We start from the raw sequence: 27123 nt of genomic DNA, 5'->3' as shown, positions 1-27123 counted from the left end.
TACATTTTCAAAGCACTGCCCTAATATTAACCAAACCTCCCCAGTACCCCAGGAAGATGTATGAGTATCAGTACCCCAGCTGGCAAAGGGGGAACTGGGTCACAGAGTTGAGGACCAACATGTTTAAATCTGGCTGTCTAAAGTCAGGCATTGTAAATCCATATTTAGGCTCCTAAAGAAGTGCCCTGAATTTCAGGCATGCTGGGTGCTGCCACTGATTGCAGGGGGAGCTGTGGGTGCTCAGCACTTCGGAGCCAGCACACTCGTATTTAGGCGCCCATGTTTGAAAGTTTTGGCTTTCACCTCTCAAAGGCTGTTTCCCCATCTGTAAAATGGAGGCAAGGATTCTCTGCCCCCTTTGTAAAGCAGCAGGTGAGCCCTGGGTAAGGAGGAGGGCATGCTGGCTCAGCAACTGTGGAGCAGAATTTCCAGTCATCACAGAACAGGCCAGAGGGAGAGAGTGGGGGTGGGGGATGAGCATGAGAGAATCTTAAAAATACAAGAAAAGGTCTGTCCCTTTGGCATTGTACTTGCATATTGCTTGTCTAATCCGGTTTATTTTATACAGAAATAACTTAATGGTAATACGAATGGGTAAGTACAATGAATGCAAAGGCCAGGGGTCGGAAAAGAGCTACAAGAATGATTCAAGGTCTGGAAGACCGGCCTCTCAGTGAAAACTCAGTCTGTTAATTGTCCAAGAGAAAGCTAAAAGGTGACTTGATTCTGATCTGTAAGGACCTCCAGGAGGTGAAGATTTCTGATCATAGAGGGCTCTTTAATCCAGCAGACAAGGCAGAACAAGAGCCAATGGATGGAAGCTGAAGCTGGATGAATTCAGACTAGAAATAGGGAGCACATTTGTAACGGCAAGGGTAATTCATCATGGGAACAGCTTATCCAGGGACGTGGGGCAGTCTCCGTCACTTGTGGTCAGTCAGGCAGCACTGGATGTCTTTTGGAGAGATATTCTCGAGCTCAACCAGAAGTTCTGGGCGTGATGCAGGAATCCCTGGTTGAGGTTGTCTGGCCTGTGCTACACAGGAGGTGAAAAAAGATCATCAGAATGGTCTTAAATGTATGAAGCAGTCACCAGCTGCCCCTTTGGACCCCCCCACACCATCAGCTTCCCCTATGTGCCAGCCCTGGAAAGAGCAGAGGATGAAAGGGGCTTCACTGTAGCCTCCCCCCACCCACCCCCAACAGTAATTAGGCCACTGCCCCCAGGATTACTGACACCTCCCCTTTCTTTTGCAGGGTCATATTTTTCTCCTCTGCTCTTTGTTGCAATCATCCTGGGGCTGCAGTGGCCCCGGGGGGCAGCAGCTTTCCCTGCCATGCCCCTCTCCAGTCTGTTTGCCAATGCCGTGCTGAGGGCCCAGCACCTCCACCTGCTGGCTGCTGACACATACAAAGAGTTTGTAAGTATCACGGGGTCGTGCCATTGGACTCCCATGTTATTTGAAAATGGGATCATCTTTCCCCACAAACACAGACATGTTCAGTTTGTGGAGTTCTCCCCAATCCTGGGCAGGAGTTCCAAACTCATTTATATCCAAATCTCCATATTCCCATACATCCCTCATGTCTTCCACCTTTCCCAGCAACTGCCTTTAGTCTCCTTCCTGCACCCGTCTCCTCCCTCTTCCTCACGTTTCCCTGCCCTCCCCGCCCCCCCATTCTCCTTCTCACCCTCCACATTTCCTTGTCCCCTCATGGTGACCAGCATTACAGTTCAGTTTCCAAAGCCCAGAGTGGCTCAGCCACCTTCACTAAGGGGAACCTGGCATCAGCGCCCCTGCAAGCCATGGGAGATGACACATCTTTACAAGACTTACTGTGTCCAAGGAATGTATAATTTACATACGGAGCTGGCAGACCTTCGGCTTTCCAAAATCATCTGGTTTTTGCTACCTTAGCTTGCAGAAATACAAACGGGATCACAGGCACCAACTTTCCCTGGCGCCGGTGGGCGCTCGCGCCCCCCCCCGCCCGACTCCACCCTTTGCCTGCCCCTGCCCCACCCCCATTCCAATCCCTTCCCCAAAGTCTCCGCCCCAACTCTGCCCCCTCCCTGCCCCTATTCGACCCCTTCCCCAAATCCCTGCCCCGGCCCTGCCTCTTCCCCAAGTGCACCGCGTTCCCCCTCCTCCCCTCTCCCTCCCAGGCTTGCCACACGAATCAGCTGTTTCGCAGTGCAAGCGCTGGAAGGGAGGGGGGAGAAGCAGGATGCGGCGGTACGCCCAGGGGAGGAGGCAGAAGCAGAGCGGAGGCGAGCTGGGGCGGGCCGGGGAGCTGCTGGTGGGTGCTAAGCACCCACCAATTTTTCCCCGTGGGTGCTCCTTTGTCCTTCCTTTGTCATGTCCTTCCTTTGAGAAGCTAAACTGAATATTGCATGTGTTATTTCATAGCACAGACCTAGTCAGAGGGTGATCTTTAGCCTTAGTAACTAGTTGGCCAACATGCTGGCTCATCAATGGAATTGCATGCCATTTCCCACCTGCCAGCCCTTCACAGCGGCTGTCACTTTTTGTTTCATTTTCCTATCTTGTTAACAGTAACTCTTCGGTTCAGCCTGGGGAGAAGGGTCCCAGGCCCCTTCCCAGGGCACGAGAAAGAGCAGTTCTCAGTGTGTTTGGGATGTTTTCACAGGAACGGACCTATATTCCAGAGGAGCAGAGGCATTCCAACAAAATTTCCCAATCAGCATTTTGTTATTCAGAAACCATTCCTGCTCCCACAGGAAAAGATGATGCCCAGCAGAAATCAGTAAGTTGTCTTCAACTGGCAAATACATTCTGGCAGCAGAGCCGCTTCTGAAAAGAGGCTTTCCAACAGGACTCTGCATTGTCTGAGGTAGCTCCTTAGTGCCTGCACAGTAAAACTATAGCTAAGCTAAACTGGGCTGGGCCTGGACAGTACCTGAAGAGGAGACCTCTGAGGATCAAGTTCAGGCTACTGCATGAAGTGCCCCAGCATGGTACTCTGGGGAGGTTGCTAACTTCCCAACGGGAGATAAAAGCAAAAGGCACTTAGCCACTTGTGCTCATTAACCATCCTGTGGCATTTTTCTGAGCTGGAGTTGTTCCAGGTGTCCTGGCCAAATTCTACTTTGGAGAATTCCAGTCTGTCTCTTTAAACTCCCCTTGTAGAATCATCAGGATTCCTCACTTCCTATCCCAAGCTGTCATGTAGTGTAGCTCTTAGATAGATGCCACATTCCACCTCCTTTGGGGGTAAAGCAATTCTGGCATATGTAAGGTGTGTAAAATGCTCTGGGATGAAGGGTGCTTTATGAGAGACACTGCTCTTTGCATCACCCTTTTCACCATGCGTGACCTTGAAGGGTACTGCATAGGGAGAGGACAGGCTTTGTTTTCAGCTATGGTATAAACTGTAACAAATCACACATCGGGAAGGCTTGGGCAGTATATTGTCCACACAGAAGAGAATTTCTGGGTGATACTCCCCAGACCACGTATGGCTTTATCTCAGTTTAAGCAAATCAGTGCTCCACAGTTCATTTCAGTCACATTCTGTTTCAGAGTGGAAAGCACATGCCTGTTGCTTAGAAGACACCTTTCCTGCAGAGCTCTGACCCCAATTTATTTTCATTTCAGGACATGGAGCTGCTTCGGTTTTCACTGATTCTCATTCAGTCCTGGTTAAACCCAGTGCAGTTCCTAAGCAGGGTGTTCACCAACAGCCTTGTGTTTGGCACCTCAGACAGAGTCTACGAAAAACTGAGGGACTTAGAAGAAGGTATCCAGGCTCTGATGAGGGTAAGCAGCAGCATGTGACATGATTACAGAATCATATGGCTCTCCTGGACTCCAGCAGACAGAGCTTTCTTGGGGGCTGGCTCAAGACTCGCCCAGGGACTAGGGACCATCCCAAACTTCCCCACTTCCTGCTCCAAATGCAAGCTGCATTTCTTTGACCTTCCTTCTCGAACATAAACATATGGCAACACGTACGTGTAGACCAGTGTTTTCCCCAAGAAATAAAATTATAGAGGTGGTGTTTGAATTTACAGGGGGGTTGGAAAACAACTAAATTGGCAACACGTTAACTAGTTGACCATTGGGGTAGGGGTATGAGGGAGGGGGAGGGGGGAGTGTACACTGTGTACAGATACAGAAGTGAAAAAAATCAAAACAAAATGCTCCCCTGCACACACTTCTCCCCCTGGGAGAGGATGAATGAACAAACACATGACAGATGCGAGTCACATTGCTTACTGCAGTACTGGAAGGCTTTCAGATACTATGGTGATGAGTGCGGTATAAAAACCAATAAAGAATAGAATAGTATAGAACAGACTAGAAAGTCCTTTCCAAGCCTATCATTAAACAATATTTTAATAGGATATATCTGTCTTGTAAGTGGCACTATAAGAAAGATTGCTATATCCCTTGACAAAATACTTTGTCAGTGTTAATGTAAATATGCCCTGTAATATTTTGCAAAAACAAACAGAAGTTGAGAAAATTATCAGTTGCAGAGAAAAAAAAAAAAAAGAAGCAAATTTATGTGTCCCCAAGCAATCTTAACTCCACCGCAGCAATGGTAGGCGCCTAGTTTTTTCAGTATTCTGCTGATATTCCTAACTATGTATAACCTAAATAATCATTGGCATGAGCTTGCACCTGCTTGTTTCTTTGTCATTTCCATGCTCAAGTGGCCACATGTGAGATGCACTGATACAAGAAAGTCTTTCTATAATACAATCCATGGAGAACACAGTCTAAACTTCACACTGGGGGACCCGATTCTCCATGCCCTTACACGTGTGTTACACTCTGCTGAAGCTGATCGTTACAACAATATCAAAAAGCTGTAAGGAGTGCAGGCTTCTGTCCTGAAATATTTGTGTTCCATCACTGGGAGTATGTAGTTTTATAAAAAGAGGGATCATCTGTCCCACCCCTTCCCTGGAGAATCAATGCTTCTCAGCTCAGCTGCTTTATAGTGGTTCTACTCTGAAAAGTGCCTTTTTAAAATGTGCAGGTGTTTATGGTCTCTCAGGGATTTCGAGTGTGCTCAGTTTATAAGTAAAAGGTGGGGGATTTTTCCCACACTGCCAGCACCGCAAACTCAGCCTGGGCTCTGAAACCCAGATCTGTAAGAATATTTAGGTGCCTAAAGATGCAGACAGCAGCTGAGTGGGATTTTCAGAAGTGTCTTGGGAGTCCTATGAGAGTTAGACACCTACATATCCAGCTGCATCTTTAGGCAACTAAAAAAGTCTGGCCCTGAGAGTCAAGCTGGGTTCTTTCCTTCTCACACATCAACAGCACTCCACGTACACCTCTACTCAATTCCTGGGCAGAGTGATGCTGAGAAGCCAGTCAAATAATCAGGTTTCCATTTCAAGCAGTGCTTACCTGGCCAAAAAAGCTAAAAAAGCTCCAGCTGGTGCACAAAGCTTTTCAGTCAGAAGCAGCAGGAGCCTGGTAACATCAGCTAAAGATTTCTCCACTGGGACTGCAAAGTGTTAAAGAGAAAAGAGGTTTATTTCACCAGCTCACCAAAGTGAGCGCTTTGGCCAGCTGTGTTACTGAGACACCTAGGTAGTCTCCAGCCTGTTTCATACATCCATCCACTCACCATTGTGTCTTGTCCGGGGCCCTGTCTAGCTTTCTTCCTGAAGACTATAGTTTAATACGTCCACAACCGTACATGTATAATTGCTCTACTTGTGAAAATGTGTATGCGAAAGAATGTGCACAAGTGGAACATGAGCTCTGAACAGCAACACGGTTCTCACCTCCTTTATGGCTAGATGGGAAACTATCTTCTGTTGTAACATGGGGGGCTGGATTGAGAACCATGGATTTTAAACATACTGTATGTGCTTGTAGTCTACAAGAAGAAAATGGAACGGGGGAGGGAAGCAGTAGGTAAGGGACCATCCCAAGGTCTACAGGAATCCCAAAGAGGAGCTTGCATCCTGCGCACCCTTTGGTAAAATTCATAGAGGGCGATCCACATCACCTACTCCCTTCTGCCCCTCCTTTCCACCCCACCTCCCTCCCAGCTGCCTGAGGGGGTGTGCTGGGTTTGACAGCAGCTCCTCTCCCCAGCACACTCCCTCTCGCAGGCCAATGCTAATTCAAAAGCACCGATGCAAGTGTGCTAAGCCCACACCACACCACCTGCCTAAATGCTGTCTCCGGCTTTCTGTGCCTGTGACAGCACCTTCTTCAGGAGTGCTGAGACTGGGAGGCACTGAGCTGTGCTGGCACCTTGGCATTTGTTTCCATGGTCCCAGGCCTTTGGGCTCTGATATGCCAGCCCAAGAGCCGTTCCCTCCCATCTAAGCTGCCATGTCCCCACAGGAGCTGGAAGATGGAAGCCTCCGGGGATTTCAAGTCCTCAGACCCACTTATGACAAATTTGACATCAATCTCCGGAACGAAGACGCCTTGTTAAAAAACTACGGCCTGTTGTCCTGCTTCAAGAAAGACCTGCACAAGGTGGAGACCTACCTGAAACTGATGAAGTGCAGGCGCTTCGGAGAGAGCAACTGCACCATTTGATGGCAGAAACACTGTTCTTTTATCCCAGTACACAACGAGGTTAGCGTGCTCCTGCCTGTGTGACCCCCTTTGTTAAGAGAACCTCAGAGGCTGATGTGCCTGTGAGTAAACCTAGTCTCCCGCTAGCTGTGGTGTCTTGGAGGGGCTGCATAATGATGCTCCTCCATCTTTGTAAAGAAAATCCTTTTCGCCTACAGAGAATAAACGAGCTAGAAGCCCAGCATTGTGCCGCAGCATCTCATTGGGCGGGGCGCTTGCTTCCCCTGGCTTCGTGCAGAGGAGCCGTCTGAGGACCCATGGCCCGCGGGACAGCAGCCAGAACCCCGCTCCCACGTGCTGGTGCTCGTGTTTCCATGGGCTGGAGGGGCCTGGCAGCTCGGCGGTGTTCGCCGCCAAGGGGGGCGAGGCCGTGAGGCCCACGCGGCTGTAGCCGACAGAGCCTGGGCGTGTGGAGGGCGGCAGGGCAGGGCCGGGCAGAGGCCAGGGCAGCCCAGGCAGTTGTAAGGCGCCTCACATCCACCGCTTTCCGCCACTGACAGCGCCGGCTCGCAGGGCCCTGCTCGCCCCGGACCTCAGAGCGGCGCGCTGGCCTGGCCGGGGGCAAGGAAGGGGCTGGCAGCTGGCAGGGCCTGGGGTCAAGGGGCGGCGCGAGGCAGCCAAGGCAGGAAGAGGCGGGGCCAGGCGGAGCAGGAGGCGGGGCTTAGGCCGGGTCAGGCGAGGCGGAGCCGGGCCGGGCGGTGGTTGGCTGGAGGCGGAGCCGGGCCGGGCGGTGGTTGGCTGGAAGCGAGGCGGGGCGGGGCGGGGCCGGGCGGTGGTTGGCTGGAGGCGGAGGCGGAGCCGGGCTGGGCCGGGCGGTGGTTGGTTGGAGGCGCCGCTGTTGCTGACGCCCCGCATGGCGCTGGCGGCCAGCCCCGAGGTGCTGGAGTTCCGGGTCCCTACGGAGAGCGGCAAGGCCCTGCTGGTCTGGGGGCTAGAGGAGGGGGCGGAGGTGAGACCCGGGGCGGCGGCGCTACGCGCTGCGCCGGCACCGCTGGACCCCGGGGACTCCCGCTCCGTGCGACGGACTTGCCGTGGGACGCCCCCCCCCCCCACGGGCCGGGCGTGCCCCCGGGTCACGGCTAGAATCGCTGATGCCCAGGGGGAAGTGGGGAGATAAAATCTCCGGGTTCAGGTTTTACGGCGGGTGCCAACTTTCTACTGGCACAAACCCGGACACCCGCCCCTCCTCCGAGCGCCTTCCCCCTCCCGTCGCTCGCTCTCCCCCCCCCCTCACTCATTTTCACCGGGCTGGGGGTGGGGCTGGGGATGAGGGGTTTGGGTGTAGGAGGGGGCTCTGGGCTGAGGCATGGGGTTGAGGTGCGGGGGGGCCTGGTGTGGGCTCTGGCTGGGGCTGAGGATGAGGGGTTTGGGTGTAGGAGGGGGCTCTGGGCTGGGACTGAGGGGTTTGGCGGGCAGGAGGGGGATCAGGACGGGGCAGGGGTGTGGGAGGAGGTAAAGGCTCTGGACTGGGGGGTCGGTTCTGGGGTGGGTGCAGAAATGGGTTCAGGGTGGGGGTGCTCTGGGTTTGGGCAGGAGGTTGGGGTATAGGGAGGAAGGAGGGCTCTGTCTGGGAGTGTGGGTTCTGGGGTGGGGCCAGAAATTGGGGGTTTACGATGTGGGGGGATCAGGGCAGGGGGGTGGGGGGTAAGTGCTCCAGCTGCGGGTGCAGGCCCTGGGGTGGGGCTGGGGATTAGGGGCTTGGGGCATAGGAGGATGCTCTGGGCTGGGACTGAGGGGGTTGGAGGATGGGAGAGGGATCAGGGCTGGGGCAGGGGGTTGGGGCTACGGGAGATGCTTATCCCAGGCAACTGCCAGAAGCAGTGGCATGTTCCCTCTCCAGCTCCTACGTGGAGGCGTGGCCAGTGGCTCTGCGCACTGCCCTGTCCTCAGGCGCCACCCCCTCAGCTTCCATTGTCCACGGTTCCTGGCCAATGGGATCAGCGGAGCTGGCGCTTGGGCGTGGGCAGCGTGTGGAGCCCCTTGGCTGCCCCTACGCTTAGGAGTTGGAGGGGGCACATGATGCTGCTGCTTATGGGAGCCATGGCAGGCAGAGAGCCTACCTTAGCCCCACTGCACTGCCGACCAGACTTTTAACGGCCTGGTCAGCAGTGCTGACCGGAGTCACCAGGGTCCCTTTTCGACCAGGCATTCTGGTTGAAAACCAGACACCTGGCAACCCTATTTTTACACCGGTCTCTCAATGTTATAGGTGATAATTTTCTCAATCAAAAAGTGGTGTTGTACATGATGCAAGAGAATACATTAGACCTTGTCATGCCAGTACCGGGTTTACAATGGCTCCGGTGGCACCAGGTCCACACTTGGAAGGGGCCCACAAAGGGTTAATCCAGCCTGGGCCACAGCCCAGCAATGTGAAGAGTCAGCAACTTCCCAGCACCAGCTGAAACACTCAGCTGCCTGGGGGAGCGCAGTGTGCAGGTGCAACAGGGATTGGGTGTTGCAGGGTATGCTGGGAGTTGTAGTTTGCACGCTGCTGTGTTCCGCTGGGCCCCTGGGACCTGCACTGGCAGCTGCACTACTAGTCCCAGAATTCCCCGTGCCATGCTATCAGCCACCCTAGCTGAAGTGGGCGGAGCGGACCAAAAAGAATCCCAAGCAAGGAAATGGTCTGGTGCAGGGCAAGGATTCCTGGCGCTAATCCCCCTGCGCCTTCCCTCCCCTTGGGGCACAGGATGGGAGCTCCTGGCTCCCCCATTCTCCTGGGGCGATGGGGAGCTGGGGGCAGCTGCGGTGCTGTGACTCCCGGGTGGTGTGCAGCCCCCCAGTGACCATGATGCCCAGAGGCTCCTGGGTACTGTCTCGACCCTGCAACTTCAGGATTGGGGGTGGTTGTCCGTGGTCTCTGGGAGCAGCAGGGGTGGTGACAGCAGGGCTTGTCAGTGCTGGCTGCTGCACCCCCTGTCAGTGGGAATGCCCAGAAACTGCCCCCCTGCAATCCAGGGAGGGAGTGCAGTGTGGTTTGGGGGGAAAGGGGCAGTTGTGGGGCAAGTCCGGGTGCGATATAAGAGCTGGTGGTGACTCCATGGGGGTGTAGGAGAAGCAGGGTGTTAAGGTGGGAGTTGGTGTGGCGGGGGGAGTCTGGGTTGGCTCAGTGCAGGGGGATAGTAGAAGGGAGGGAGGTGACAGCCCTGGGGTGAAAGTGGGGGGGCGGGGGGCGGGCAGTAGCAGGGAGATTGAGGAGAGCCCTTCTTTGGGGGTTAGTTGTGTGGGGTGGGGGAAGAGCCCAGGTCTGAAGGTTGGTGTAGGAGTTTGAGGCTGGATTGTGGTAGCCTTTGGAGTAAAGTGTGTGTGTGTCTCTCTCTCTGTGGCTCTTTCTCCCTGCAAAAGATGGGCACCAGCAATTTTCCTCCCGACACTCCGCCCCAAAGTTTTGTAAACATTATTGTACCAAAGTAGAAAATACAGCTTTCAAAAAATGTATTCATGAAACATAACTTTGGGTGGTGGTGGGGAGGAGATGCAGGTGTGACACCACTGACTGCTACATCCAGGATTAATATGGCTCATAAGTGTGCTAATTAAGCACTTATGTTCAGGGGCCCAAGCAGGCCCTGAGTGTTTAAACAAAAGGACAAAATTAACAACCCAGTTTCACACAAACCAAATTCAGTGGTATTCTGGGTACATTGCTGTTAGCCCAGCTTGTTCTCTATGGGCTGAGTGGAGGTCTCAATCAAGTGTGGCTTCAAATATCTTACTTTGTTTTTGAATAAATGTTTTCAACCCCATCCTGGCAATACCACATTTACTATGGCATCAATGGCGCTGTCACGCCGGGCCCACACTTGGAAGGGGCCTATCACAACCACAGGGGGACCCACAAATATGTTTGGTGCCGGGCCCACAAAAGGTTAATCCGGCCCTGGTCATGACACACAGGAATTAATCACAGAACTAAAAATTAATAGTAACTTAGGTACAAGTGATCATGACTTGACTACATTTGTATTGTGCAAACAGAATGAATGCCAGATGGGGGGCTTTAAATGGGCCAATTTCACAAAGCTGAAAAGAGTTATGAGCCAGATTGTCTGGGAGGGAAGAATTTAATCAGAAAAATGTGAGTGATAATTGGGAAGTGAATTCTTTAAGAATGCTTTACTACCTGCCCTAAAAGCCACAATCAAGGAAGTAGGCCATAATTGGTTTAAAAAAACAAGCTGGTTTAGAGGGGAAGTAAAGGCAGCTATATATATATATATATATATATATATATATATAAATAAATGGAAGAAAGGGGAAGTTGATAATAATGAATATGAATCACAAGCTAGGAGTTGTAGAAAATTAGTAGGGGAGCAAAGGGGACAGAATGAGAAATCTACGGCCAGGAGAGTTCAGGACGCTGAGGAATTTTTAAAGTATATTAGGAACAAAATAATCTTAATAATGGTATTAGGCCATGACTAGATGGCAATGGTAGAATTCTCAATAGTAATAAGAAAAAGTTTTTAGGGAGGAAAAACAGATGATAGCATCATGTCATATGATAATACTCTTCCCATTCTACTAGTATCTCAGGAGGGTGTTAAACAGCAGCTACTTATGTTAGACATTTTTAAATAAGTCCATATAGCTTGTTCCAAGAGTATGGTGTTTTTGTTATTTTTAAAGCTGGCTGATGACTTGATGGACATTTAATGTTGATTTTCAATAGTCTTGGGACACGGGGGAAGTTCCAGAAGACTGGAAGAAAGCTACTGTTGTGCTAATATTTGTAAAGGTTAAATGGAAAGACCTGGATAATTATAGGCTTGTCAATCTGAAACTGATCCTGGGCAAGATAATGGAGAGGCTGATATGGGATTTGATTAATAAAGAATTGATGGAGGTTAATAGGATTAATACCAATCAACATGGGTTTCTGGAAAATAGATACACCTCAACCCTGATATAACGTTGTCCTTGGGAGCCAAAAAATCTTACCGCATTACAGGTGAAACCGCGTTATATCGAACTTGCTTTGATCCACCGGAGTGCGTAGCCCCGCCCCCCCGGAGCGCTGCTTTACCGTGTTATATCCGAATTCGTGTTATATCGGGTCGCATTATATCGGGGTAGAGGTGTACTGTCATACTAACTTGATAACTCTCTTTTTTTTAAATGAGATTACAAGTTTGGTTGAAGGTGTTTGACTTGGAGGTATAGTGCATTTTGATAATTTTATATCATTCTGGTTTTTAACATAAAACACTTGTGACGGGATCCCCAGGGTGCAGCCTGGAACTGTGGGACCGCTGTGCCCCCTTAATTCTCTGCAGCCTGGGCTGTCTCTCACAATGCCTTGCTAGTGACCATCAGCAAACCCCTCCAGGCACTGTGATCACTCAGCACAACAGCATGTGGAGCCCCATTCCCAGCTAGATTGCATGAATGTTCCCAGAGCCGCTCATGAATCACACAGAGAGAGGCTCCAGAGCCAAATCTCCCCAGCTCCCAGCACTGTACCTCAGGAATATACTTTCTTGCACTGCTCAAGATGAGCAATGCAGATTTATTAATTGGTTCACCACTGCATCAATGGAAAGTGGATATACACTAGCCTTTGTACCCTGAGCAGTTTTGCTACCCACTTCATACAAACTTACTGGTAGAGATAAACAGTTAAACAAATTTATTGACTACAAAAGAGAGATTTTAAGTGATATTAAGTGCTAGGCAAAAAGTCAGAGTTAGTTACCAAAATAAAATAAAATATCACGCAGTCTAAACTCTCTATCCCGGGCAACAACTAGACTAAGCAATTTTTCTCACCCCACTGGATATTGCAGTCCTTAATATACAGGTTTGTTCCTTAAACCTGGGCCAATTTCCTCTGTTGGAGTCTTGTCTGCTTCTCTCTGTCTTAGGGCACGTCTTCACTAGCAACGTTAAAGTGCTGCTTTAAGCTCAGTTGCTTGCAGCGTAGATGGGGGCAGGAGAAGGACCCAGTATGTGTCCGCTCTGTCTGTTTTATACCCTCAGTCCATGTTCTTGGAAAACACAAGTCCAAGCATGTCTGGGGCATTGCTCATGGCTTGTCTACACTGGCAATTTACAGCGCTGCAACTTTCTCGCTCGGGGTGTGAAAAAACACCCCCCTGAGCGCAGCAAGTTTCAGCGCTGTAAAGCGCCAGTGTAAGCAGTGCCCCAGCACTGTGCTGGGAGAGTGCTGCGCCGCGACCACACAAGGCAGGTTAAAAGTGCTGCCGCGGCAGCGCTTTAACGTTGCTAGTGAAGACGTGCCCTAAGACAGTGAGAAGAAGACAAGACTCCAACAGAGGAGATTGGCCCAGGTTTAAGGAACAAACCTGTATATTAAGGACTGCAGTATCTTTAGCGTTGCCAGTGTAGACAAGCCCTCAGTCTCCAGGCAATGTTGAGCAATTCCCCTTTTGTGGCCTCATGCAGGTGAGTCATTGAATTGTAGCTCCTTTGCTGGACAATGGTTGTTGTTGGGTTATTTGAAACTCTGCCCAGCTGTTGGTTATTTTCCTTGCTGTTGCCTCTGGGGAGATATCTGGCTGATTCCCCAATTTACAGCATGTTTTACTGACAAGCATACAACACAATTCTCATAACTTCATATGCATTAATGATATGCATATATGGATAGAGAAGTGACTTTCAGCAGGTCATGACCTTTCTGCTAATACCTTACAAGGCATGCTTTATATGTAAGATAACGATTATATAAAAATGAGGAATATGGGGGTTACAGGATGCTCCCGCAAGGTATAGAATGTCACAACACTCCAAATAGATTAAAAACTGGCTAACTGATAAGTCTCAATGTAATTATAAATGGGGAATCATCATTGATCAGGTGTGTTTCTAGTGGGGTCCTGCAGGGAATGGTTCTTGGCTCTTAGCTATTTAACATTATTATCAATGACCTGGAAGAAACAAAATCATCACTGATGAAAGTTTGCAGATGACACACAAGTTGGGGGAGAGGTAAATAATGACAAGAACTGGTCACTGATACAGGGTGGTCTGGATCACTTGGTAAGCTGGGCACAATGTAAATGTATACCTATAAAAACAAAGCCTGTAGGTCATACTTACAGCATGCGGAACTCTATCCTGGGAAATAGTGACTGTGATACAGATTTGGGGGCCGTGGTGGGTAATCAACTGAACACCAGCTCCCAGTGCTAATGTGATCCTTGGATGAATAAATGGGGATCTCAAGTAGGAGTAGAGCGGTTATTTCGCCTCTGTGTTTGGCACTGGTGTGACCACTGCTGGAATACTGTGACCAGTTTAATCACTGGTAGAATACTGTGTCCATAATTCAAAAATGATGTTGATAAATTAGAAACGGTTCAGAGAAGAACCCCCAAAAAGGTTAAAGGGTTAGAAAAAATGCCTTTTAGTGGTAGACTCAAGGAGCTCAATTTATTTAGCTTAACCACAAGAAAGTTATGGGGTGACTTGATCACAGTCTATAATTACCTGTATGGGGAACAAATAGTTGATAATGGGCTCTTCAGTCTAGCACAGAAAAGTATAACACAATCCAATGGCTGGAACTAGACAGATTCAGACTGGAGATAAGGTGTATGTTTTTAACAGTAAGGGTAATTAACCAGTGGAGCAATTTACCAAGGGTCATGGTGGATTCTCCATCTCTGGCAGTTTTTAAATCAAAGTTGGACGTTTTTCTAAAATTTCTGCTCTGGGAATTATTTTGGGATAGTTGTATGACCTGTGTTATGCAGGAGGTCAGGCTAGGTGATCACAATGGTCCCTTCTGGCCTAGGGATCTATGAATCTAACAATTCGGGACTAGGATGAGGCCTTCATGGGGGGCAGATTATCCTACATCTGGCCACTGTGAAGCTTCTTGAACCTTCCTCTGAAGCATCTGGTGCCGGCTACTGTTGGAGACAGGATACTGGACTAGATCAGTGTTTCTCAAATGCAGCCACCGTGGCCACCAGGGGCTTTTCTTGCGGCCACAGCCTCCTGGGTGATGATTGGCGTGGGTGGGGTGGGGAAGGGAAGCAGCAGCCCCTCCCTCGGGGCCTCCAGCAGAGGTTGAGCCTTGGCTGGGGAGACAAACACTAGAGCAAGCAGCCAGTGAGTTCCCCATCTTCCTGGGGGTGGTGGTGTCAGGCTCCAGCCACAGGGCTTTGGGCTCCATCTCCAGCCCCAGCTCCTGCCAACATAGCTACCGCCGTTCATTGGGATGGTTTAATTATGGCAGCAGGAGAGCTTCTCCCACCGGCCTAGAGCAGCTACACGTGAGACTGCGGGGCCGGGGATTTGGGGAAGGGGTTGGAATGGGGCGGGGAAGGGGCGGAGTTGGGGCGGGGCCGGGGGGCGCGGGACATTTTTTTTGCTTGGGGCGGCAAAAAACTTGGAGCCGGCCCTGTTGGGAAGAATGTTAAAAGTGGCAACGTATTTTGTATGAATAGTTACTTTAAAAAGTTCCTGCCATTACACTATGTTGATAGACTGTTAGTGTAGATCATCATCAGTATTACTGACCACATAAGGAATAGTTACAGGTGTTTATATTTTATTAAAACCCCTCTTCGCATTACAGTTTTTAAAAAGTTAATACATTGACTTTTAATAGCATACTATATTCTTCTTCATTTTTTTCATTTTTGACTATACTTTTGTATCGTTGTATGAAAAGTTTTCAGCGATGCGGCCCTCGGACCAATACACTAGTCCTTATGTGGCCCTCGTGGCGATTTGAGTTTGAGATCCCTGATCTAGTCCAACCCCCTGCTCAAAGCAGGACCAACACCAACTAAATCATCCCTGCCAGGGCTTTGTCAAGCCTGACCTTAAAAACCTCTAAGGATGGAGATTCCACCACCTCCCTAGGGAACCCAGTCCAGTGCTTCACCACCCTCCTAGTGAAATAGTGTTTCCTAATATGAAACCTAGACCTCCCCCACTGCATCTTGAGACCATTGCTTCTTGTTCTGTCATCTACCACCACTGAGAATAGCTGAGCTCCTTCCTCTTTGGAACCCCCTTCAGGTAGTTGAAGGCTGCTATCAAATCCCCCCTCATTCTTCTCTTCTGCAGACTAAATAACCCCAGTTCCCTCAGCCTCTCCTCGTAAGTCATGTGCCCCAGCCCCCTAATTATTTTCGTTGCCCTCCTAAAGTTGTTTTTCCTAAAGTTAATTACGTATTCTATGAAAAATTGGCAAGAGTTGGTGGCCGCACTCTGAAGCCACCAAAAATTTGTTGTGAGAACTGCACTAGATGGATGTTGGGTCTGATCCAGCCTGGCAGTTCCTGTATTCCTATGTAAAGAGTCAGAGACAATATCTGTCCAAACCAAACACTCAAGTTATATTTTACCCATGTTAATTACTCAAAGGGTTTATTATTGTTAGAGGAAGAAACTGATTGTAGGAAAAATACTCCGTAATTAATAATCAAGGCTTATGCAGAGTCCCTGTTCACAGTGCCTCTTGGCTGCTGCTCTAGCTCCTTAGTACTGATCTTTGTTTTTCTCTTTTTTCCTCAGCATTCTCTGTTTTCAGCATTTTCTGAGTTTGGGTTGCTGTATTCAGTTCGAGTTCACAGAAATGCTGCAGTCGCGGGGCCTGGGTATTATGCTCTGGTCAAGTTCTATTCAGCTAGAGATGCCAGCAGAGCCCAACGCGCGTGCAACAGGCAAAGATTATTTCAGAAATCTCCCTTAAAGGTAAGTGAATTAAAACAAGGTGTAACTTCCAGTTATTGGCTGAGAGGTTTCTAGGAATAGGGTGGTATCCTGGAGTCTCCGGGGGAAGGGACATAGGCTGGGGCCCTGAGATGTCTGCCTCAGGGCTCAGGGTGGTGCTGACGCAGGGGAACACAAGTGGCTGTAGAGTCTTCTCCATTTGAGGGTGGGACTCACGGTCCTTGAAGCCCTGTATCTGGATGGCACGATAGGGTCTTGCTGGACCCCCATACAGATCCAGCAGTAAATCATTCCCTTTATTTCCACTCTCGAGGGGTAGCTGCTGGAATGCTCAGGGGCGTCTGTTACACTAACATCGCTACCACTCTCTCCTGGAACCACTGCTTCCGTGGGGTGGGGCATCATGTCTCACAACCAGGGATGGCAAGGCTGCATTTGCCACCTCCCAGAACCACTGCTGCCTCTGAGGGGTACCATCACCCTTGTGCTCCCAGAGCTATCAACGCCGGTTCCTCAATGGGACCCTGGAGCACTAAGGGCCTGGTCATATGGAACAGGAAGAGCAGTGCTAGTGAATACTTACAGCTCCCTGCCTACAAAGCCAGTCTCATCTAATCCATCTAGGGCTTTTCTCCTCTGGGCAGGTTTGCATTTGCACCAGACAGAAGGCCTTTCAGCAGCAAGTCCTTGCTCTGAGGAGTTACAAGTGTAAGGAATTAGCCAATTATTACCTTGGCTTCAATGGCTGGTCGAACCGGATCATTACGGTAAGAAGCCCTTCTTGTATTCTTTTGTTCCCTCCATCATCCCCCCCTTTTGTTTCCTTCCTCATCCCCTTATTCTTGATCTGGGGAGCTGATGGAGGGATTCGAAATGGGGGAGTGACTTGGTCTGATCGACGGGCAGTGAAGAGAGCCTTAGCAGCTGCATTTTGGACAAAATGTCAGACAATTACCTGGTTATTGGGTAGACCGGCCGGAAGGAGTTGCTGTACTGAGGGAGGTAATGAGTTCAGAAGCTTAGCCTAGCGCTAGGGCCAGACATGGAGGTACCAGATCTTCAATCTGTGGGGAAGAGAGAAGAGCCAAGATTTGGCAATACCCTGCATGTGACACGAGCAGTCAAAGACAACTTGGAGATTGCAAGCCTGATTGGCAGAGAGGGTGGTGGCTGCTGGAGCTTCTTGAAATAAAATGCTTGGGCCTCAGGGTAGAAAGTTTGGACACGCCTGCTCTGGCTTCACCATAGTTATTGGGCTCAGTGTTTATATCACAGCCATCCCTTCTGGTAATAAAAATCTATTAATCTCTTTTTCCTACCATCCCTGCCCTCACCAGGTCTCATCTAACGGACATCCTCTCTTACGCAGATAAAACTAGCTCCCTGGATGGACCCCATGCCATCTCTCTGGCTCCCCTCTCTCACTGCTATCCCCAATTCTTCAACCAGTTGCACTGTCCCTTGGGTACTAAAACACCGGTCTTAGCGCCACTTCCCAAGGAAACCACTCTTGAGCCCGACACGCAACAGCTCCCTTCCCTGTATCTGCAGTATCTTTTCTCAGCCACAAAGGTTCCTGTTGCCGATCACGTTGATGATTGTCTAAGTATTGACAAATGCACAGTAAAAGCTGCATCAAAATCTTTCTGTGATGGTTTGAAAATGTAAATCCCAACAGCTGCAGAATATTTCTGGGTTTGACTTGGAGAATGAGGAGCTGGGAGGGTTGCCAGAGAGGCAGTGCCTGAAATACCTATGCGTTGTGGAAGTAACACTGCCCCATCATGGGATCTGCACCAGAGGACTTGGCATTGCTGAGGCATATGTAGAAAATGGCCGAGGTACGTGTCCAGTGTAATTCGGTAACTTTGTGATTGTTCGTGTTGATCGCTTCCACTCTGCTAGACGTTCAAAGGCACTAGAATATTGCACTGCAGGGTGGGCCTGTGCACTACCAGCTTGTCCAGCTAGGTGTTTGTAATAAACACTGTGGGGTACCAAAGCTACGGGACCAGCACTCTTCTCTCCCTTCCTCTCCTCTCTGTTTTTTATCTCTATCTCTATCTCTCTCGTTTCCTTTCCTTTCACGTCTTTCTTTAGTGCTCATTTGCGCTCCATCACAGGCACTTTTCTCGAATGCATTATGTGTAAGGCTAAGTTATTGTCACGGATATTTTTAGTAAAAGTCAGGGACAGATCATGGGCAATAGACAAAAATTCACGGAAGCCCGTGACCTGTCCCTGACTTTCACTAAAAATATCCCTTGCCAAAGGGGTAGACAGGTTCAGCACCCACTGCGGTGCGGGGAACTCTGGGGTCCCTCGGCTTGCGGGGCTGGGGGCTGCTGTGGGGTCCGCCCGCCACAGCTGGGCAGCTTCGGGGGGGTCCCCCCGATCAGTGTGGGGGCTGGCAGCTGTGGAGGCGGGGCTGGCTGGGAGCTCTGGCCCCGAGGCAGAAAATGTCACGGAGGTCAGTGGAAGTCACAGATTCTGTGACCTCCATGACATTGTAGTCTTAATTACGTGAAATGGGTTTGATACTCGTCCAGTTCTTAGTGGACAGAGTGTCTGCATCACACACACTAGCTGGCAGCAGGGCTCCGCGCTGTCAGGTTGGCTGCTATGGGTGTTAGATGTAAACTCTTTGGGGAAGGAGTGGTGTGTCACTATATGTCTGTACGGTGCCTAATACCATAGGGCCCTGGTCAGGGTTGAGGTTTCATGGCACTTCCATGTTATAAATAATTTTAAAAGTGCTGCAGTACACAGTCTTCCTACCAGAGTAATACGAGTTACTGGGTGAGTGTTTGCTTATCAGAAGGGATTTAACTGTGCAATAAGCTCTTGGTAGTACTGTATGACCATCATGCTTTCAAATGTAATCTTTGAAAATAACACTCTGCTGCCTTGTTGGGTTTAGATCCCCTCGAGTTTGTCATGAAAACAGGAAATGTTCAGAAACTTGCAGTTGAGAAAGCTCTGTCGGGTGCATTTCAGAAGATACTTCTCATAGTTTTAGGTAAGGCATTTTTATACATTGATTATAAATATCTGGAGGGTTTTGTCTGAGAATAGTTGTGTTGTAGGTTTCATGATAGTGAATAATAACTATTATAAATATATTTTCTCAAAAGTGTTGCTTAGGGTTGAAAGCTTCCTTGTTTGGTCTCAGCTCAAAGTTTAAATTTGTGTGGGTGTGCAAAGTTTGCAACAAATAAGTCAGCCTAACCTAATTGCCTTCTATGATGAGATAACTGGCTCTATGGATGAGGGGAAAGCAGTGGACGTGTTATTCCTTGACTTTAGCAAAGCTTTTGATAGTCTCCCACAGTATTCTTGCCAGCAAGTTAAAGAAGTATGGGCTGGATGAATGGACTATAAGGTGGATAGAAAGCTGGCTAGATCATCGGGCTCAACAGGTAGTGATCAAAGGCTCCATGTCTAGTTGGCAGTCAGTATCAAGCAGAGTGCCCCAAGGGTCGGTCCTGGGGCCGTTTTTGTTCAATATCTTCATTAATGATCTGGAGGATGGCGTGGATTGCACCCTCAGCAAGTTTGCAGATGACATTAAACTGGGAGGAGTGGTAGATATGCTGGAGGGTAGGGATAGGATACAGAGGGACCTAGACAAATTAGAGGATTGGGCCAAAAGAAATCTGATGAAGTTCAACAAGGACAAGTGCAGAGTCCTGCACTTAGGACGGAAGAATCCCATGCACTGCTACAGACTAGGGATCACGCTAGGCTAGGCAGCAGTTCTGCAGAAAAGGACCTAGGGGTTACAGTGGACGAGAAGCTGGATATGAGTCAACAGTATGTCCTTGTTGCCAAGAAGGCTAACGGCATTTAGGGCTGTGTAAGTAGGAGCATTGCCAACGGATCAAGAGACGTGATCATTCCCCTCTATTCGACATTGGTGTGGCCTCATCTGGAGTACTGTGTCCAGTTTTGGGCCCCACACTACAAGAAGGACGTGGAAAAATTGGAAAGAGTCCAGCAGAGGGCAACAAAAATGATTAGGGGGCTGGAGCACATGACTTATGAGGAGAGGCTGAGGGAACTGGGATTATTTAGTCTGCAGAAGAGAAGAATGAGGGGGCATTTGATAGTTGCTTTCAACTACCTGAAAGGGAGTTCCAAAGAGGATGTATCTAGACTGTTCTCAGTGGTAGCAGATGACAGAACAAGGAGTAATGGTCTCAAGTTGCAATGGGGGAGGTTTAGGTTGGATATTAGGAAAAACGTTTTCACTAGGAGGGTGGTGAAGCCCTGGAATGGGTTACCTAGGGAGGTGGTGGAATCTCCATCCTTAGAGGTTTTTAAGACCCGGTGTGACAAAGCCCTGGCTGGGATGATTTAGTTGGGGATTGGTCCTGCTTTGAGCAGGGGGTTGGACTAGATGACCTCCTGAGGTGTCTTCCAACCCTAATCTTCTATGATTCTATGTGTTTTATTTTATCTATCTATTGTACTTATTATCTTTACTACCATTATCATAGTACCTGAGTCTACACTCAGAGCTAGGGCTGGTCCACACTAACCCCCCACTTCGAACTAAGATACGCAACTTCAGCTACGTGAATAACGTAGCTGAAGTCGAAGTACCTTAGTTCCAACTTACCGCGGGTCCAGACGCGGCAGGCAGGCTCCCCCGTCGACTGCACGTACTCCTCTCGCCGAGCAGGAGTACCGGCGTCGACAGCGAGCACTTCCGGGATCGATCCCAGAAGATCGATTGCTTACCGCCGGACCCGGAGGTAAGTATAGACGTGCCCCTAGTATTCCAAGCTCAGGGGAAAATACGCTAGCTCTTATCAAGTATAACTAGCAGTGTAGCCATGGTAGTGGCTGCGGCAGCATGTGTTATCCGCGGTGAATACATATACCCAGCAGTTTCAGGCGGATTTGTGCTAGCTGTGCTGCTGCTGCACATGCTACCAGAGCTGCGCTGCTATTTATGCTTGTGCCAGCTTGATGGGAGTTAGCACCAGTATGTCTGCACGAGCTGGGAATCACACCCCTAGCTCACACTGTAGACATAGCCTAAGGGTATGCAAATTCATTTGCAAATTTGACACCATCAGATCAGGATTAAACAAAGACTGTGAATGGCTAGCCAACTACAAAAGCAGTTTCTCCTCCTTTGGTGTTCACACCTCAACTGCTAGCAGAGGACCTCACCCTCCCTGATTGAACTAATCTCGTTATCTCCAGACTGATTCTTGCCTGCATATTTATACCTGCCTCTGGAAATTTCCATTACATGCGTCTGATGAAGTGGGTATTCACCCACGAAAGCTTATGCTCCAATACATCTGTTAGTCTTAAAGGTGCCACAGGACTCTCTGTTCCTTTTTATAGCCTAAGGGTGAAATTTTCAGACAGACTTGGGCTGCTGAGTCACTTGTGCACTCTTTAGAATTTTACTCCAAGGGCTTTGCCCAAGGTTGCAGGAACTCTGTGGCAGAGCGGGGAATCCAACCCAGGTCTCCATTCTTAAAATAACACATACAATAACTGCACTGTCTACAGGGAGCCCAGAGAGACACCCCCGTGTCCGTGTGCTGATACAGAAAGCCTGGCGTGACCTGAGGCAAGGCGATCGAGATCACTCAGGTGGCCTGTGCTCTCCTCTTTTCCCAAGTTTGTCGTTAGGGCCGGAACAAGGCCCTCTCTGTTTTGGGAGCGCCTCCATGGACATTCCTGAAGATGAATCCTTTTGTCCATGAGCATTTAACTTATCCCTGTCACAAGTTGCATGGAAGGGAAGAGGGTTTGTGGAAGGGCATTTGGACCTGACTTTTGATTAACTATTGAATTGGACTCACGCCCACCATCTGAACATAGGTGCCTCATGGGTGCTGATCCGTCAATACTTTGTTTAAATGAATAACTCCTAAACTTGCATTAAACATCGATTGATTGATTTTTTGCATTTAAGAAACAAAGTCAATTTCCAGTCTGATGATTTTGATGGAGCAGATTTGGTGTTTAATATTTTTCATGAGTAGAGGAATATGCAGCAATCTTTCCAGAAAACACTGATTCCCACTCTCAGACCCTGATAAAGCAAAGCACTTAAACGTGGGCTTAAGTTTCATGAAATCAATGGGATTTAAATATGTGCTTAAATGCTGTGCTGAATCAGGGCCTAAATTCTCACCACTGGCTTAGGCTTTTAAAATGTCACTTAGGCCATGTCTGTCCTACAAAGCCTGTGCCGGCATAGCCCCCTAGTGTAGACGCAGTTTATGCTGACACAAGGAGTTCTGCTGCCAAAGTGACACCACTTCCCCGAGCGATGTTAGCTAAGCTGACAGAAGCACTCTTCTGTTGACATAACTGCATCTACACTGAGGGTTTTGTCAACATAGTTATGGTTGGTTTGGGGGAGTGACTTTTTTCACATTCCTAGCCAATGTACTTCTAGATCAGGTCTGAAGTGGATTTCTGGAGTAAAATATCTGGTGGGTTTCCTGCTGTCAGACCTGACACTTGTGCAGAGGCAGGTAAATAGCATCCTCTTGTTTGTTTGTACCCTGCTTTCCACAGATTCTGGGTCCTCTGCTTTTCCAGTCTCTACTCGGCCTAGTTAAGTGCCTTTGGTTTTTCTGCCTGATCTGGAAAGCAGATGCTCTAGGCCAGAGGAAGGAATGGGGTACAGAGTGTACAAAGTAATTTCACAGCCTGGCATTGTCAGACTAGTTTGTGCACAGTGTGATCTCAAATGGGGGGCGTGAGGAGTAGCTTCATAAATCATTGGATTCCCTTCTTAGCACGTGCTCTCAGATCTCCCGTATCTCCGACTCCACACAAAAGTCTAATCCCGTAAACCTAAACCTGCTCCCACTGAAGTCTGCTGTAGTCTTTCCATTGATGTTAATGGAAGCAAGATTGGGTCCTTAATCCTCAGTCCATATGTGAGAGCAGCCCCCACAGGCTCTTCTTCTTACCCTGCATGCAATGTGGCAGTTACTACGTGTTACTTGCATCACTGTGGGCAGTTTTATCTTACACAGTAAAGGTATTTGCATTCCTTAAAGGAACAAACGAGCTATAACCCCCATACCTGCCCCGTGCCAACAATGAGAAGATAAAATTAGTACCTACTCCACCTCTGAACTTTCTAAATCGCCTGTCCCCATGGGATTGATGCTCCTGGCTCTCCATGCAGTTATAAAGCAGAATAATAAAGCTCAGTCCAGTCTTGAGAGAGTATGGAATCATTTTGTGGTCACTAAATCAAGTGGTAAGAAAACACCTCCTTAGTTCTCATGTTGCATGCTTGTTTCAGAGAATGGTAAGGTGGCTGTGGAGTACAACTCTGCCCAAGAGGAACCTATTGATTCCTTAACAGACGAGGAGCTGAGGGGTCTTATTCAGGTAAATAGAGGCTGTTTTGTCTTGCACTGGCCCATGACAGGCGAGCTCGGCACTCCACTACAAAGGAAGCAGAATGAGCAACAGAATATCGTCGTGCCACCTCGGCCAACAGTAGGAGGGAACGTAGACACCAACTTGCTTAGGCACATCTCCTGAGCCCGGCATGTGGGAACTGATTTCCAGTTTTAGTCATACTCGAATACAAGCAGCAATCATTACAAGTCCCTTTATCATGTATCTAGTAGATCCTAAAAATGCATTTCTTCTTACCATGTCCTAGAGTATGGTTGCAATTATTCAGTATACTGATATTTTAAAACTTTATTATTTTCTTGATATCATTACGCAAAATTATGTATTTTTTTAAATAGCATAGGAGACACTAGGGATGCAGTGTAGAGACCATGTTCTCAGCCACATTGTAACAGACCCAGAAGTATAACTCATGACAAAGCCCAGGCCCCCGCTTCCTGTAGCATTGTGTGGGAGTGACACTCTCATTAAGGTTGAAAAGGCACTTCACTTCCAAATGAGTCTTTAGAGCAGTTTTAAAATAAATTACTCTCCTTTGGGTTGAACTTCATCTACTTGTTCTGAAGCTGACAGCAAAGAGTTAACAAAGGGATCTCAGTAAACTGGGTGAATGGGTGACAACATGAAAATGATTGTTGATAAGTGCAAAGTGATGCAAAATGATGGGGTCTAAGTTAGCTCAAGATAGATCTTGGAGTCACTGTGGATGGTTCTCTGAAATATCCGCTCAACGTGCAGCAGCAGTCAGAAAAGCTAACAATGTTAGGAACCACTAGGAAAGGGATAGATAATAGAAAATATCATAATGCAACTATATAAATCCATGGTCTACGTAAAACTTGAGTACTGCATGCAGTTCTGGTCACCCCATCTCAAAAAAGATATTGGGAAAGGTGCACAAAAGGGCTACAAAAATGATTAGGGGTATGGAACAGCTTCTGTACCTGAAGAAGTTAAAAAGGCTGGGAAGTGTTATTTACCCCTTCACATAATGGAAGAACTAGTGGTCACCTTATGAAATTAGTAGGCGGCCAGTTTAAAACAAACATAAGGAAGTACTCCTTCACACAACGCACCATCAACCTGCAGAACTTATTGCCAGGGAATGTGTGAAAGCCAAAAGCATAACTAGGTTGAAAAAAGAATTAGATAAGTTCAGGTCCCTCAATGGCTATTGGCCAAGATGGTTAAGGGTGCAACACGACCCCATGTACTGGGTGTCCCTAAACCACCAACTGCCAAAGCTGGGACTGGACCACTGCGGATGGATCACTTGAAAATTATCCTGTTCTGTTCATTCCCTTTGAAGCATCCGGCACAAGCCACTGTCAGAAGGCAGTATACTAGGCTAGATGGACCATTGGTCTGAGCCAGTATGGCTGTTCTTATGTTCTCTAAGCCCAAAGGTGATTACTTGTAAAGGGTTGACTGAAATCTGTTAATTTTGCATTATGTTAGCATAAAAATGAAATCTTTTCAATGTAAAAAAAAATCATAATTCTTATGCTGGACTTAAAAACAGCTGAACTTTTAAATTCAACCCTTACATGTGGCTTGAATAAGGAATAGTCACCTTGCTTAGTCTGAAAGCAGTGGGACTTGCTGTGGCTGTTCAGTTCAAAATGTTTCTCCTCTAAAGGAATGCATCGGACATGTCACGACACAGTCAGCCCGCAGCACAACTGGGCATTGTACAGCACCCCCAGCAGTTTGGGTGGAGGAAATGTCTCAGTGAACCTCCTGATGCATTAGTCCTCTTGAAGTACACATAGGCAAAGCAGTGTTTTCGTAATTACAACATTCAAATAGGGTTTGTTTTAGGTCTGTATCTAATATATTTACAGTGCGAAGTGCCGTGGAATTGCCTTAGGTTTTTTTTTATCCTTTTTGTTAAAGAAAGATATGGATCTCCTGCTGTGTAGAGCTATTCTGTTCTCCATTTAAATCTTCCTTTCCATTGCCCCTTCCATCTGAGTATATCAAAGGGCTTTAAAGCCCCCAGAGCTATTGGTTTACTCACAGTCAATGGGAAGTTTGTGGTAAAGCCAAGAAACAAAACCTAAATCTTATCTGTCCTGTGCTTTAACCACAAAATTGTCTTCCTCCCTTGGTGGCTTGTGGGATTTGAACTAATAACATCTCTCAGGGCTTGTCTTCACTGCCGGGGTAAGTCGACCTAAGTTACGCTACTCCAGCTACATGAATAACGTAGCTGGAGTCGACGTAACTTAAGTTGATTTACCCCGGTGTCTTCACTGCACTGCATCAATGGGAGCCGCTCTCCGGTCGACTTCCCTTACCCTTCTCAGAGAGGTGAGTACCACGATCCACCGGAGAGCGCTCTGCAGTCAATTTAGTGGGTCTTCACTAGACCCACTAAATCGACACCAGCTGCATCAATTTCCCCCGTAGAGAAGACAAGCCCTCACTCTCAACACACAAACTAGTGAGCCAGCTATTCATGATAAACTTGAAAGGGGCAGCTTGGGAGGAGAGAGATTCCTTTTGTTTCATTGGCTTGTGGCGCTGGTCAGTCACAGAAATTAGCAGAGATGCCAGCTACCCAGAATTGGAGAGCTGATTGTTGACAGGTTCCCCATCCAATGTTCTTGCACTGACATGATTCCAGGCAGGCAGTTTTTTCCTGAAATGTGATTAAAATACGATGGTTCGTTCTGCATTTCCGGGAGATGGCAAAGAAGGTTAAAATATGGTGCTGAGTAGCAGATATACTCTTAATTTCTCTTTCCAGGTCAATGACTTGTCCTTGGAGCAGCTGAACCTTGAAGAAGAAGAAGAATTTCTGTCTGATTTCTGTTTTGATGAAGGGCACCTGCTGGAGGGGAGACAATCTAATTAGTGTGGCTTAAAGTATTCTGGGAGTTTTACAGTATTTCAAATCGTTGCTCAGGAATGAAAGCATAAGGCTGTGACATTACACATGCTAAATGTTTTAGATGCTTTATTTCTTTCTGATTATACAGTGGTGGAAATAAATGGTTCATCTATTGTTACTAAAATAAAGACAGACAAACATAGCTAAGGATCCCCGGGTTCATCCGTTCCTTCATGGGCCCTGAGAACACCAGGATTGCCTGCGTTGCCTTCAGCATGGGCATAACAGCTGCAGCTCTGCATTAAGATAGATTATAATCAAATTTCATGCTGAAGGGTTTCAGCAGGTCAACCTGCGGGGGTCAGGAAGATATTTTTTCCCTCAGTGCACAATTGGCCAGGTGTAGTCTCTGAGAGAGCAGGTGGATGCCCTGCCACAGGAAACCTTAAGTAGCTGCAGAATTTACACACACAGACACCTGTATGCTCACCTAAGAAACATTTCTTTAACTATCATGTAATCTACCAAGCCAGTCAGTTGCAAGATAAAAGAAATTTTCCTATGGGCCCTTTCCTTCTTTGGATTAACCTGCCATAGTGCCAAACAAAGGCCCTTTTTCACTTAGAAAGT

General features: G+C 48.3%; 2 protein-coding genes across 2 annotated transcripts; both read left to right on the top strand.

The window, feature by feature from the left end:
• Window positions 1-590: 590 nt before the first annotated feature.
• Window positions 591-6856, top strand: GH1 (growth hormone 1). The gene is made up of 5 exons (XM_024205023.3): window positions 591-594; window positions 1258-1421; window positions 2653-2769; window positions 3621-3782; window positions 6342-6856. The coding sequence occupies exons 1-5, from the start codon at window positions 591-593 to the stop codon at window positions 6540-6542; spliced, it is 648 nt and encodes a 215-aa protein (XP_024060791.2). The 3' UTR covers window positions 6543-6856.
• Window positions 6857-7434: 578 nt separating this feature from the next.
• RDM1 (RAD52 motif containing 1) lies at window positions 7435-26695 on the top strand. Its single transcript, XM_024205027.2, has 7 exons — window positions 7435-7530; window positions 16083-16262; window positions 16886-17008; window positions 17920-18082; window positions 19162-19260; window positions 23536-23624; window positions 26410-26695. Exons 1-7 carry the CDS (start codon window positions 7435-7437, stop codon window positions 26515-26517), a joined length of 858 nt encoding a protein of 285 aa, XP_024060795.2. The 3' UTR covers window positions 26518-26695.
• Window positions 26696-27123: the final 428 nt, after the last annotated feature.

Source organism: Terrapene carolina, unplaced genomic scaffold (genome assembly GCF_002925995.2).
Source record: "Terrapene carolina triunguis isolate 2854851 unplaced genomic scaffold, T_m_triunguis-2.0 Scaffold33148, whole genome shotgun sequence".
NCBI lineage: Eukaryota > Metazoa > Chordata > Testudines > Emydidae > Terrapene > Terrapene triunguis.
Note: the sequence above shows the minus strand (reverse complement) of the source record. Positions and strands in the feature narration are given on the sequence as shown.

What these genes read in the sequence shown, in the direction of transcription:
- GH1 (XM_024205023.3), top strand. An exon ending in ATGATGCCCAGCAGAAATCA is followed by an intron (nt 2,770 to 3,620) that starts GTAAGTTGTCTT and finishes TTTTCATTTCAG; the next exon opens with GACATGGAGCTGCTTCGGTT. An exon ending in GTATCCAGGCTCTGATGAGG is followed by an intron (nt 3,783 to 6,341) that starts GTAAGCAGCAGC and finishes ATGTCCCCACAG; the next exon opens with GAGCTGGAAGATGGAAGCCT.
- RDM1 (XM_024205027.2), top strand. Translation starts at nt 7,435, where the DNA reads ATGGCGCTGGCGGCCAGCCCCGAGGTGCTGGAGTTCCGGGTCCCTACG. An exon ending in GGTCGAACCGGATCATTACG is followed by an intron (nt 17,009 to 17,919) that starts GTAAGAAGCCCT and finishes AAATCCCAACAG; the next exon opens with CTGCAGAATATTTCTGGGTT. An exon ending in AGCTGAGGGGTCTTATTCAG is followed by an intron (nt 23,625 to 26,409) that starts GTAAATAGAGGC and finishes TTCTCTTTCCAG; the next exon opens with GTCAATGACTTGTCCTTGGA.